Source organism: Ipomoea triloba, chromosome 5 (assembly GCF_003576645.1).
Source record: "Ipomoea triloba cultivar NCNSP0323 chromosome 5, ASM357664v1".
Taxonomy (NCBI): domain Eukaryota; kingdom Viridiplantae; phylum Streptophyta; class Magnoliopsida; order Solanales; family Convolvulaceae; genus Ipomoea; species Ipomoea triloba.
Window position 1 is genome coordinate 19,364,827 of NC_044920.1, and position 14,775 is coordinate 19,379,601.

At 34.9% G+C, this 14,775-nt stretch overlaps 1 protein-coding gene and 1 long non-coding RNA gene across 4 annotated transcripts; both read left to right on the top strand.

The window, feature by feature from the left end:
• Positions 1–1,542: 1,542 nt before the first annotated feature.
• On the top strand, positions 1,543–6,939 carry LOC116019900. 2 transcript variants are annotated; one of them, XR_004098779.1, is made up of 3 exons: positions 1,543–1,753; positions 5,821–6,035; positions 6,775–6,939. It is a non-coding gene; the product is annotated as an uncharacterized LOC116019900 (long non-coding RNA). The 2 variants fall into 2 exon arrangements; XR_004098778.1 differs by lacking the exon at positions 6,775–6,939 and having other exon boundaries at positions 1,549–1,753; positions 5,821–6,288.
• A 1,909-nt stretch (positions 6,940–8,848) lies between these two features.
• Positions 8,849–12,465, top strand: LOC116019899 (uncharacterized protein C227.17c-like). Of its 2 annotated transcripts, none has more exons than XM_031260268.1 (4): positions 8,849–8,979; positions 10,407–10,721; positions 10,844–10,962; positions 12,133–12,465. In XM_031260268.1, exons 2-4 carry the CDS (start codon positions 10,649–10,651, stop codon positions 12,250–12,252), a joined length of 312 nt encoding a protein of 103 aa, XP_031116128.1. In that variant the 5' UTR covers positions 8,849–8,979; positions 10,407–10,648; the 3' UTR covers positions 12,253–12,465. The 2 variants fall into 2 exon arrangements, with proteins under 2 accessions (XP_031116128.1, XP_031116129.1); XM_031260269.1 differs by having other exon boundaries at positions 10,850–10,962.
• Positions 12,466–14,775: the final 2,310 nt, after the last annotated feature.

A 14,775-nucleotide genomic window follows, 5' to 3' on the forward strand; every position in this document is an offset into this window, starting at 1 on the left:
TGTGCACTCACGTTGTCGTACTGTCTCACGGGAAGGTGTTGTCTCATATGAAGTCAATCATAATTTTATATATATATATATATATATATATATATATATATATATATATATATAATTCAGTTCCGGTGTGGTTGGGTGTCTCCCGTGCGGTTGCACGGTTAAATATGAGCCATTGATCTTGCTTAAATCAACGTTCTAGATTACCAAAACAAAATATGGTGGCAATTTGGTAATTTTTGCATTCAGATCAAAATTTAAGGTGCGTTTTTTCCTTCTTAAGGTATGTATTTTTGTGCTTAAGGTGCGTGGCTTTTGTATTTAAGGTGTGTGGTTTTTGTGCTTAAGGTGCGTGATTGTTTTGCTTTAGGTGCGTGGTTACTTGCTTAAGGTGAGTAGTTGTGTGAAACTTAAGTTGCGTCAACTTGAAGCTTAAGGTGCATGTTTTTCTTCTTAAGGTGCGTGATTTTCTTTCTTAATGTGCGTAGTTTGTGTGCTTAAGGTGCGTCAGTTGTTGAAACTTATAGTGCATTGGCCTAATGCTTTAGGTGCGTGATTTACCCTCTTAAGGTGCGTTGTTCCCTTCTTAAGGTGTGTTGTTTCCCTTGCGTAGATTAGAAGTTTTTTAAATAGCATTGATCACCGCACAACCGCTCGAAAATCTTTAAACACACACACACACACACACACACACACACACACACACATATATATATATATATATATATATATATATATATATATATATTCAAATGTGGTTGCGCCTTCCCATACGGTCGGTGTTGTTCACACTACTCAATGTTAGAAAATGCATCACTCAATGTTAGAAAATGCACCACAATGAAAATACACAAAAACACCATAAAAGACACCACACACCCAAAATAATGCACCATAACTCCCTTGCCCCTAATGGTGCATTTGCTAACACTGTGTGGTCTATATTTACATACCAGTGGTGTTTTTTTTATGATGCGTACCTAATGATGCACATTTGTGTGGTGCATTTTCTAATATTGAGTGGTGTATATTTGTATACATTGTGGTGTGGCCGCACTGACCGCACATTAAGGGACAACCACACCTGTTCATGACCATATATATATGTATTATTTAACCCAATATATAAACCCAATATATGTATTATTTAACAAAGAATATGAATATGTCATTCGATGTAATCTCAATCTTTTATTAAATACAACTATTAATTTGTATTTGATCATACTATATTAAAAATTATTAAATACTTCGTGTTAAACAATATTTGTAGTAAAATTATAACGCATCTAAATCACTACAAACCAAAAGTTTAAGTTTATGTGAACTACTATTAATATATATATATATATATATATATATATATATATACATTTAAAAACTTCAATAACATATTATTATTTTATTAATAATATTAATTTTTAATATATATATATATATACACACACACACACTGCCAGTTAGCTGTAAGCCCATTCATTCTGCTTAATCTAAAAGAAGTGAATTACGGAATAATATTTAGCCCAATAACCCAATAAAAAAAAAATGGAAGAAGAAAGAAGCATAGCCCCAAGTCCCTAGCCCTAATCCCTTATTCATTTCAGATCTGCTTCTCCATTTCTCGCCTACTCCACTCCACACTATCACAATTCTGCTCGGTTTCTTAGTCCACTCGGTTTCTGCTTCTCCGTCCTCCGACGCCAACGCCCTCGCTCCTACCCGTCTCCCTCACAATCTCTGGCCCTCAGCCAGTCAGGTAACTGGCCATATGCTATTTTTCAATTTTTATTTTATTTTTACAATGTTAATTATGTAAATTGTTATACTGTTAATAAATCAACAACATGTTATTTAATTGTTTGAAATTTCTTTTGTTTGGTGTTCAAAACTTTGATTTGCAAGCATAAAATTTGCTAATTTTGTATGCATGAATACATACTCGACTTTTTTACATAATTAATTTTAAAAATTATTTTCAAACATGTTCTAAAAACTATATGAATTTAATGTTGGAAAACTATTATATTTTTATGATAGTATTCGGCAGCATTACCTGAACCTTTCTATTCATTATTGACACTTCTCATTTCCATCAATTATACTCCTATTTTTATTTAAAGAATTCACATCCGAATTGAATGCAGCCTGTTTTCAGTGAATATGAATATGATTTCAGTTTTAACTGAGATGATTAGCTGAATTGAATTCAAATGTAAATGCAGCCTGTATTCAGTCCTTCAGTCTTAAACATACATACTAAATGATCCTAAATTAAGGAATGTGCTGCTTCATGGCCCATCTATTTCAGTAGTAAATAGTTCTTCATGTCCATCCCAAAACTAAGCAATGTCCTGATTTAACTGAAATCTTTCACTTATATGCTACTGTGAATGATAATATTTTTAGTCAGTATGTAAAATAAGAAAAAAAAAAACATATACCATAAAACAGAAACATCAGATGTATGATTTGGTTAATGTTTTTCGAACAACAAATCACTGTTTACCAATAATAGATAGCAAAAAATTTATTAGTCAATAACTGAAATTTAAAATAAAAGTGGGTGAGATTGTGAGAATAATAAATAATTTTTGTGACTGCTCAAATACTAATTTTCCTCCCTATTTGTTTCTTGCATAATGTATTTTTTCCTCTTGCAAATAGCTAAGCTTCAACCAAATGATCAATATACATGTTTTTTAAACATTCTGTTAATGCCTGAAAATATAAATACAGAATAGGAAGATAATGATCAAAATAGTCTGATGGTGCACTTTAAATTTGAGTTTGTAATAAAACATCATCTGGAACATGAATAGCTGCCCTTTATTGTTTTGAATGACCTGAAATTATGACTAAAGTAATATAAGAGTAATGTTAAACAAATACAACAAATACCCAAAACATTCAAAAGTTTCCATAACAATCCATGTCTTTATGAAATGCATTGAATGTTTTTTTCGTTCCAGGACCAAGTCAACCAAATAATATAAATCATAGAATGTTTTTTTTTTTTCAGAATCATCACAGTCTCTCTATGAGAGATTCTCCTTCTTGATAGTCTCAACTCTCCCTTTCTTCAATGTCTGAGTTGAAGAAAACTCATCTAAAAGACATCATTTGGTCAAAGGACTAAATTGCTCCTCTCCTTTTTTCTTTCCTTGCTGGTGCTGGCAACCATGGTTTGGCCTATTAACTTCATAAGTTGTTGATTCCTCCTAAGTAATTAATTCTTCAAAATAGTTAGAATATGATAACATAGCATCTTAATAGTAGAAATAAGTAAATATATATAGGCTTAAAATTGTAGGCAAATAACATTACCATATCTGATTCATCATCTCCATATTCTTCAACTATTTTTGAAAGATCTTTTTCTTGATCAATGCTAAGTGAAGAGCAGTAAGCAACAACAATATTATGAAATAACATAGATTTATTATTATGCAATCCATATGTTCAGAATAGATATTACTGCAAAATATGTATTAAGGCTAACCCCATCCCTGCCATTTCCCCATTGGCAATCCCATGTGTAATTTGCAATCACAATTTTTTTTTTTAATGGTGACCTAGAATGCATTCCGTAAAAAACGGTGCCGCAGCCTGCTTTTGTACTTTTTTTTAAAAAAATTGTTTATTTGTTTTTTTTTCTTTTCTTTTCTTTATTGAATTCCGTAAACTAGAGTGTAATAAGCTCGGAGAAGGAACCGCGGCGAAAGCTATCGTGCTCAGCCTGTTTCGATGCACTCTGGTTCTGCTACAGTATGTTCTTTTCTTCCCATGTGGAGAATCGTTTTCCTATATTCTGATTAGATTTGAATTTTAGGGAGTTTTTATGAGATTTGATATCTCGAGGAGCCTAGGTCGCGATTAGCAAATTATTTCTCTAAATGCGTGGTACCCGAGCCCCATCATGAGGCCTAGGACCCTTCAATGAATCATTGGAAGGAGTAGGAAAAATTTGGAGAACCAAGGAGAGGGTTGGACCCCCTAGAGTTTCAAGTCGATATTATTATTCCAGAAAAGGTGCACCTTGTGACCCACCTCGGAAGCCCGAAAGTATTTTATTTTCAAAGGTAAATGGGGGACTTAACCCCAAACATCGACATATGTTCTCCCTAGTAGATTGGCAAGGTCCAACCTCGCTTAGCAAGGCAATGTAATCAACCTTTTGGTCGCGACCGTGCGCGCCGGTCCCGACCTTGGCATTCCCTAATGGTAGTACAGGGCGGACGCCCCCGCTCACTACCTAGCGGAAGAACCTATTATGGGCAGCTTGCTCCTTGACAAGGTCGATGCCAAGCGGGTGAGGAGAACCTACTTGTTCCTCGGTGATACACTTACACTCTACATGAGGTCAAGTCTGGAGGCCTACCCGGTCTTCCCCGTGTAAGCACGATCTACCTACTAGCTAGACCATATCAAACAGTACAAGAAGACATGTGTCCTACCCCCAGACGAGGCGGAAGCCAAGCTCATGAAGAAGAGAACTCCAACCTACCCGTTCCTCGGGGACATCCTCTACAAGATGTTCTACGACGACACCCTGTTGCGCTGCTTGCACCCTGACGAGGTGAGGTCCGTCATAGAGGAAATCCACGAAGGCAGTTGCGCAGCCCCCTAGGGGGCCTGCACCACGGTTAGGAGGGCAATCTTACAATGCTACTCCTAGCCCAGCATGGCCAAGGAATGCGCTAAGCCGTAAACTATGCAAGGAGTCGCTCAACCTATCAACAATTCCAAGTCAACCCGGGCCGGTCAGTCACCAACTACACCCCAATCAGCTCGGTCATCCCATTCTTAAGGTCGGGGTACACCTAGTCGGAGCCCTACCCGTGGGGTCGAGCAAGAGGAGGTACCTAATAGTAGCGGCAGATTTATGAATCGGCAAGAGGACCTTGGATTGAGGAGCTAGACGCCACCCTGTGCGCCTACCGCACCATGCCTAGTATGGAATGCTGAACATTTATTGAAGTACTATCAGTAATCATTTGTTAGAAGGTGGTCCGTCCCCTTCATTTCAATAAACTTTGTGAAATTTTCGCCATGAATGACTCATTTTCACTACTTTTAGGGGAGAGGGGGTACCTACTCGACCTCTCCAATCATACCCTAAGGTATGATTTACTCATTGAATACATGAAAATATAATTAAATCATCCGACAGGCAAATACAATTTACTCATTGAATAAACAAAATGCATGTAATTAGACCAAAAGTGACATATTTTTTAAGTCAACTATTGACGTGACTTGTTTAACACTTTTTCATGTCCATAAGATGCAAAACAAAAGATTAAAAATGGAATGTATAGAACTCAATGTGATTAATTTTTTTAAAAGACTAGCGCTAAATGTTGTTTAGAAAAAATAATAATTTAAGACTAAATGTGTTCAATAGTGAAAAGTTTAAAATTGAATTAGCACACACCAACATTTCAAAAACACAATGCCACGCGTTGGATGGGTTCGGGCGGATTGGATCTCTCATCCGTCAACCCGTTCGGATTTCGGGTTCTATTTTCTGTACCCTATCCGTGATTCTAAACTACATAACCATCGGATATTTTATATTTCGGATTCGGTAGGATACAATCGGATTTCGGATTTGAAGCAAAATACAGCATAGATAATTAGTTGCATTACAAAACTAAAAAAAATATAGACTAAAAGTCATCAACTATCTGTTTCTTCATTTGGCTTGAATTAAACAACCTCTATGATATTTCAAAAAAAAAAAAAGGGAACCTCTAAGATGTATGCATCTTCTTGGCTTCTCCTCAGTCCTCATCAGTTTGTTTCTTCATTTGGCTTTGACAGAGCACTAGAGCAATTAGATGCAGAGGGCAGCGGCGCAGCCAGGAAACGAGGGCTGATGGGGAGGCGCGGACTGTGGAGGCGAGCGGCGGGCGGCGTTTGATGCGCTGACTGCGGAGGCGGGAGGTGAGTGAGAGGTGAGGCACGGAAGTGGCTGCCGACTGCAAACGACGCCGCGACGGAAGGTGGCCGTTCAATCGTTCATAAATTGGTAAACGGTAAAGACTATGTATTTGATATTTTGATGGGTTCTCCAGAGTCCAGAGCATTAAGCATAAATTGAGGTGCAATGTTTATATAATTATTTTATATAATTATATCACCTAAAAAATCCAAAGCATTAAGCATGCCTACACTACTTGTCATGGTGTCACATTGAGCCTTGTGCCGTTGTGTAATGTGCATATGCCTTTTCAGAGGCTCTGAACCAGAGCTAGTACACTATGTCATAAATATATATTACTTTTCAGAGCTAGTGGTGTTAGAGGTGCACAACACTATGTCGATATATATATATATATATATATATATATATATATATATATATATATATATATATAAAATATATAATTTCGGATATTCGGGCGGGTCGGGTAGAAAAATACCCTACCCAACCCGAGATCACTCAAACCGCATTATAACACGGTTTGGTTCGGATGGCTACTTTCGGATTCGGGTTGGTTCGGTTTTCCTCTCTTCGGTTGGCGGGTGGGTCGGGTTTCTCAGGTCTTGCACAGCCCTACAACCCTATACTAATTTTTGAGTTAATTTCATTTTTTACTAGATTTATAGATGCCATTTTAATTTTAGTCCTTTTTTTTAACATTCCATTTTGATCCTAGTATTATTATGACATGACTATTTTTGGTCCTCTGTCAACAAACATATTTAAATGTCGTTAAATATGACTGCATTTTAATCTATTCAGTTTTAAGTGATAATTTTGTTTTGTCTTAGATTTATATGTGTTATTCCATTGCTGCAAAGGCTCAGGTTGTGGAGGCTCGGCTACGGAGGCACGAATTTCAATTGAAAAAGATAGGGGAATCTAGCCGTGAATTAGGAATTTTTTTAAAAACAAAAATATAGCGGACTAACTCACTTTGTATAAAAAACAAAACGACCGAGATATCATCGTATTTAACGACATTTAAACAAATTTATTGATGAAGGACAAAAAATAGTCATGTAACAATAATACTAAAACCAATAGAGGATGCTCCACAAAAAAAAAAAAAAACAGAGAGACATTGTCACGTTTTGAAATATATGATAATTGGCAATATATGTCACATTGTGAAAATTGATGGAAAACATTTACACCACTAATAATTCAGGGGTGACATTGATAATTAGCATATTTGTGAGGGACATAAATTATAATTTTTCCTTTTATTTAAAAATGTGGTACACAATACACACACATCTACAAATCTACAAATCTAATAAGAGTCAATAAAGTTAGGCCCCTAATGAGAACAAAAAACATGTTCCAACAAGGCAAATCTACACTATAATCTTATTGCATGACGTTATCTTCTATGCTACTACCAGTAACCCAATTGCACATGACACACTACCAATAAAAAAGAAGAGGACAAGTACTGAAGATGTAGACAATGAATGCTACCCAAAAGAGAATTAAGAAGACTTTAAAAAGTTCAAACAAAAAGTATTATTTATTTAGACTATCGTTTTTAGACTAGCATAGTAGCATTATTACAAAGTTGCTTTAGTGATAATTATAATCAATCTCTCATATATTATATTGCATTTATATACTTTGAATTAATGATTTAAATAAACAAATTCAACATTCATTTACCTACGCATGAACATCTTCTATATAATCTTGCATTGATATACTTTGAAGTATTTATTTAAAAATAATCATTGGGCATTATTCTATTTGTACAATGCGCGTGAAAAACTAGTATATAATTAATATATATATATATATATATATAATTACTTATTTTAATCTCTCTTTTTTGGTAATTTTTGTCATATTTAATCGTATCTGCCGTTTGTCTCTAATTATCTAATTATATATTAGTAGACACCGTATTGCATTAGAGATTTAGAGAAAGCGAAATGAATATTATAGAATAGAGATTTATAGAAAATGAAATATAATTTATATACAACGTCACAAGGTCTGATCAATGGGATCCGTGGCGCAATGGTAGCACGTCTGACTCCAGATCAAAAGGTTGCGTGTTTGATTCACGTCGGTTTCAAACTCCCGATCCTCATCGGGTCCAAATTACTTTTCCCCGAGCCTCCCTACTTTTTGGGCCCAAGTTGCGTCGCTCTGGACTATTGTTGGGGTTGATCTGTTCACCAGCCCACTTCTCCTGTCTTGAAAAAAAAAAGAATAAGAAATTATAGGTAACTTATATCCAGCATTCATATAGACTTTAGATCGAAACGACGAGGTATATAATTTATATTTGTAAGGTACAAAATTTTATGATACATACACACATTATATATTTATTTATTTTTTAAATATGATTTAGGTACATAATTTATATTTATAGGCACAACATTTTACAACACAAAAATTCATCACATAAAAAATGATTGCTTATATGTTTTAGGTACAAAATTTATATTCTTAAAATATAAAATTTCATAGAATAATACACAAAACTCACAATATAAGACACATACATATAAACCAGGGGCGGGCATTGTGAACCCTTATCAATAATATAAAGATTGAAAATTATATTACTTTTTTTGAGTTCTATTTTATATGTTATATTTACTATCACTAGTAATTGTCCCGTGCGATGCACGGGCTAAATATTTAAAATATTAAAAGTATACTATTCTTAAAAAAATTTATTAATGTTATTAAATTTTATATATAAAAATAAAATATGAGGATTACTCATTATAAAATTTTGTTATTTAATAACAAAATTAAAATTCGATAATAAAATAAAATGAATACTATCGTACATGATCGTATAACGAAACACAACTTCGATTTATCATTTTAAATATATTTAATGTCTTTCAACCACAATCTAGGAGCCCTCAAATATTAATCTCTCCGGTTTCTTAATCTCTCCGGATCTCCGCCATCGGCTTCTCCAAATCGTCTACGCCTCAAAATCTCGAAGTGTCGGACATTCAATTCTTCCTTACCAGGTATAAATGGTTCATGAAATCAACCATTTTGCTATTTTTTTCCTGGTATTTAAAAATTTATGCCCATAATAATCAGATATAGAAAGAATTGATTGTCCGACACTGAAAGCATTGATTGTCTTTACCCAGATCTGTACTCAGATCTTACATGCATGGGTTCGATTTCGCCTTACATGCACGGAAGAAGAAATACCCAAAATATGATATTGAAGTTCATCCATTTTAACTCTAGGATATAAATGAGCATAATTAACAACTTATATTAGAATATCTGACACGGGTTCATGTATAGGGATAGCCAATCTATAAAGGAACCTTCAAATGACTGAGTTGTCTATATCATTTAGAAAGATATTGTGCATTTATCTTAATTGAAGCATATGCTCCAAATAAATCTGGAGCATGCATTACTCTCTATTTTTTGAGGTTTGTTATTTTAATTAATTGTTTTCACAACTTATATTTCTTTAAAACTCTATTTAGTCTTATGTGAATACTTAATTTGTACAGTAGACATTTACAGTTAACTATAAATTTAGTATGCTAAAAAAGATATAGCTGTGGCCATATAGATGTGTGTTATTAAAAAAATTTGGCAGACTCAAAAAACTTTATATCAAAATCTCTTATCAGTGTAACCTTCAAAGTATCACATATTTCTTTTATTCTCAGAAATGGTATGTTAGACCATGTCAGGTTTTGTATAGTCATACTTTGGTGCAACAAAATGTTACTAAACACCCAGCATAACCAAAAGTATGTATGACTCTTTTAGATTACAGTGTATCAGAAACACCTTTATTGTATAAAATAATAAATAACTTAAAAAGTGCAGTTGAAATTAAAATATGATAAAAAAAAAATAGCTGACTGATTGGTGCTACAATCTAACTATCAAATATTAGGTTTATTATCTGAAATACTATGTTGACCATTTCAGGTACATCACACAGACTTTGGTGGGACAAAATTTTAGTCCTTGAATCATATATTCCAGATCACATTATTTGACTATTCAATTTCATATTGATTGTTATATATGAAAAAAACTATAAAATCGTGTATTCTGCTTATAGATTTCAGATTTAAAGTAGATCCATAGATCCATAGATACATATCTTGCGTGTATAAAGTGGTTGCAGATCTGGACTTAAAGTTTGAGACAGATTGATTTACAATGATTTTAATAAAATTCTATACAGGTTGTGTAATCGAACGTATAAGAACATTCAATCTATTTTGATTTAGTTACGTTTAATTATTACAAATATGTTTTTTAATGAAGCATTTTTTCAAGCAATTCTGTGATAGTCTGCAATTCTCATATTGTGAATGTATAGCTAATTGTATCATAGCATCCAAGGCATGTAATTTACAACTTCTATAATTCTAATGAGTTTTTTTTTTTATGTTCATGTTAATGCCAGATATAACAGGTACAGATTAAGATCATGCAGTTTATTAGCAAGATAAGTACACATCTCCAGCAAATTTAATAGTCAATATGAAAGTAGGGTTTACTAACCTTGATTACTTGAAGTGATTTTGCACTCTAGAAAGTTGTGTTATTAAAAAAAAAACAAAAAACAAAAAAATAAAAAACAAAACCCTATAGAAGAATAACCGGAGTCGGAACAACAACTTCTGGCATCAGAAAGACTAGAGTGTAATGAGCTCGGAGAAGGAACCGCGGCGAAAGCTATCGTGCTCAGCCTGTTTCGATGCACTTTGGTTCTGCTACAGTATGTTTTTTTCTTCCCATGTGGAGAATCGTTTTCCTATATTCTGATTAGATTTGAATTTTAGGGAGTTTTTGTGAGATTTGATATCTTGAGATCTGTAATTTGGAATTACGTTGTGGTAGCTCCAGTCCATCAAATGCAGCAGTACTATAGGCTCGGTAACCTTGACAACTGTTCTGATAAATGGAGTGCCCTTTATGATTGCTTGACTTTAAAAACTAAACGCCAAGCTGAAGTGGAGGTATGCTTTCATTTTACTTTACAAAGTTTTTAAACTATCGATTTGTCTTAGAGAAGGGATATAGTGCACACAGAATGCAAACAAAACTGCATCAATTTCATTTAAAACAGGAATGGTAGCTTAGCAATTGTTTGGATTGTTTTTATTGGAAGGTTATATGGTTGCTTGCTAGCTAGCTAGCTTGTGTTGTGTTGTTTAGGTCTTTGCCTTTTCTCTACTCTTCGGCTACCTTTGAGATCAATCCCCTCCTAAGATATTTTTTGGACAAGGTGATATAATATAGAATTCATTAATAATATTCAATTCGATACGGTGCTTGCGCTAGTAAACCTTTTGGTGAGGATTTTTAGTCCTACTTCCCGGGGACGCTGTCCTTAATATGATGTAAGCTGAGGGGGAGCTTCTTTATTTTCCTTAACCTGTTATGTGATTGAGCTAGTAAACCTTTCTTGATGGGATTTTGACTTGTATGGAGTTAGGGACCACTTTGCCCATTGAGCCTTTTTATGTCACTGGCCATCATTGTTGTTGGATACTGCAAATTAACCCCTATGGGCGAATGGCACTTTGGAACCACGATTTTGAGATTTGATTCTTTAAAAAAATAAATAAATTTAAAGTCTTGAGTGTGCATGTGATGCTCTTACGAATATGCAAACTGTGCTTGTTCAAATTTGGGTGAGCTAGAATACAGTGCATGTCCTTTTATCACAAGCTGCCTGAAGATAGCCCCATTTGCTAGGTGTCTAGGACTAGAATAGAGTTTGTAAGAGCCATGCTATTTGTAGGTTAACATACTACAATACATTGTCCAATGGTTGGAGTCAGAGAACAGTTGTACCTACCTATATGTACAGGATTTCCAAACTGTGTCCATGAACCGAATAGCTTCTTAGTTTTGGACCATGATTTTGGATTTGGAATAATTTTTCCTCTCCTGTAACACTTAAAATTTTCAATTGGGTTGACATACTTTACGTCTTTACCCCAAAGCATACACAATGGAATTTTATGTTTACAGTTGATTCATTTCAAGGCTTGAAACAATCCCACATCACTACTATGGTCTGAAATTTATTGGGGAATATCCATTTTAACTGCATATTCCATTATATAGAGTTTCTGAATATGTGATATTATCGCTCCTTATTCTTGGGTTTCATGAAACAGGAAATTTTGGAAAAGCGGGAGAAAACCAAGCCTCACATATGGTCTTTTCGGACACCAGAAGAAGCAGCATCTCAGTGGCAAAAACTCTATGGGCATATGCACATATGTGAAGATGAGTAAAATACACAAACTACTGCTCATTTATTGATTCTTTTTTTTCCATTCAGAGCTTCAAGCAATAATTACAATGATTTACCAAAGCAATTTAATGATTAGTTACTGTTGAGGTTACGGGTTAGCCATATCACCTGGTCAACTGATTCTGTCTTTTTGAGGTAAGGAATTTGATTTATGGAATTTCCAATGATTATTTCAATATATTATTTCAGTGAACTTTGTTTATGTTGTTGAGGTAAGCTAAACTCTTATGATGAACACAACCAGCCAACTAATAAACCAGTGAATGTACTCAATTCTATAATTATAGGATAAGCATATTTAATTAAGGACATTTTAAGGTGTTGATTTTTACGGGGTAGAGGGGGCCACAGGCTAGTTCAGGACTAAACTAATCTTGAACCGGCTTGGAGCTAACAGTGTAACAGTATCTGGTCTAGGAGCTAGGACTTTCCAAACCAGATCAGAACTGCCTTGTAGAGGGTTTATCCTGGACCCCTGGTCCAACCATTTGGACTTGGCCCCAGTCACCCCTTGAGGCTCGAGCTAATACTAGGCCTTCTTAGTTGGAGTATGAACAACCTAGGTTAACCTAGGTTGGTTTACCTCCTTGTAGTCCTTTGCAAGTTAGGATCACAAGGCAGTGTTTATCTAATGCATATTGTCCAGAAGTGGCTGTAAGTTTTCTTCGCCACCCAAAAACAAAATTCCTCTTAACTCAAATTATAAATAGTGAGCCCTCGGTGGGTAGCAAACCCTTTTATTGTTTGAATAAAAAATTAGCGAATAATCGAAAGGTTTTAGCATCTAGGATAATCTGTCTAACTGCAGCAACTGCTGCTATGACTCCCAAGATGGAAAACACCACAACTATACTCAAATTTAACCAGAAAACAACACTCCTCTTGGAAGGTTTGAAGGTTGAGTTGAAGAAAACCACAGGCAACACAAAATCCAGCGGCATAAACCCAAATGCACCAATTACTGCATTTATGTCTCCAAAAAATGGTAGCATTGCAGCTATCGTAGTCGCCACCACAACAGATAATGATCGTGATATCACTCTGGGAATCACGTTTCTGCTCGAGAATTCTCCACTCTTTGGATCTCCAAACATTCTTTCCAACATTTCATTTGTTGGTTGCAAGTACACCTTTCATAGCCAAAACATTGAAAAATCAATACCTGCCTAAATTTTTAATTGAAACAGAATATGTTATCGAAAAATCAGTATAACAGAATACATTATTCTTACCACAGCTACATCGGAGAGTTGCATAATGGTAAAGAGATTGGTGATGAAAATGAAAGCTTTGGGAACCAAATTTTTGCCATTTTCTGTGAAGTTGCTGAGGATTAGTCCCTTAGATTGGTTCCCAAATGCCCAATACCCAGAAATGGCAACACTGAAGAATGTCTATAACACTACTGCATAACAAATACACAGTCCTTTGAACATCTTCCCTTTCACTGGTGGAGCCAATGTTGCCTGTAAAGTAACACTTTCGATCATTTCAAGGCATTCCCGTAAAAAACCTTTTTGGTAAATAAAAAGAAAAAAATTTCCCGCCAAAGCAAAACTAGGGAAAGTAAATAGGGGCTACACTGTTGTAGTCTATAATAATTGTGTTGAAACTGATATTTAAATGACTTGAAAATTGAAAGGTTGTTGGAAAGCTATTCGTATACCTGAACTATTATAGTATTATTACAAGGCATCAATACATGTGTGAATACAAAATAAATTTAAATGCTAGATGACTGTTGCAATCTTCAAAATGAATACTCCGTATTAATTTTAAAATGAACTTTCCTATATACATATATGTGGAGGAAAGGACGAAAATGAGCAGCATACATCATAACAGCGAGGCTGAAGGGGCTGAAGGGGAAGACTGGGGGAAGACTGGTCCAGTGTTAGACTAATTTCATACTGTATTCCGAGGCCTGGGAGGAGTGGTAGACTAAGTGTTCGATAGAATGCCCCATCCGACTAAGGAACCAGGAGTCTAGAGTGTGATGCTACATGGTGATGGTGCCGTGGGCTACCTTGATTGAGCCCGAGTCACATTGCCTAGAACCCTGTAGAAATGTCAAACATGAGACTTAGATAGGACATTCATCTCCTTGCGTTCTTTCCTCGTTTTCCTTATTTTACAATTGCTTATACCTTGCTTCATGATCCTTTTACTTTTATGTGGTTCTCGTAAGTCTTGTCTCCCAACATCCTAAATGTCAAGGCTCAATTTGATTCCAATTTGTCATCCTTGAGAACACGACACTCGGGAAACTTCTTCCTCGTTTTATCCACATCATCCACCTCCCATTAAACTACTCCTTTCAGGGGATTTTTCTCACTCTTAGTTCTAGATCCTTAGATAGGGAGATTAGATTAGATCTAGATTGCTTTTGGATTGGAAATTGGCATTGCTATGTTCTAAGATTGGTACTCTCTACTCTATCTTTATAATTCCTTTAGTTTTAATTGCAATTTCCATTTCGGTTCTTAATTGATGTTAGATTCCC

Excerpts from the sequence above, each read along its gene's own strand:
- LOC116019899 (XM_031260268.1), top strand. The coding sequence starts at position 10,649 with ATGAGCTCGGAGAAGGAACCGCGGCGAAAGCTATCGTGCTCAGCCTGT. Across the intron at positions 10,722-10,843 it reads TGCACTTTGGTTCTGCTACA|CTCCAGTCCATCAAATGCAG; the intron begins GTATGTTTTTTT and ends ACGTTGTGGTAG. Across the intron at positions 10,963-12,132 it reads AACGCCAAGCTGAAGTGGAG|GAAATTTTGGAAAAGCGGGA; the intron begins GTATGCTTTCAT and ends TTCATGAAACAG.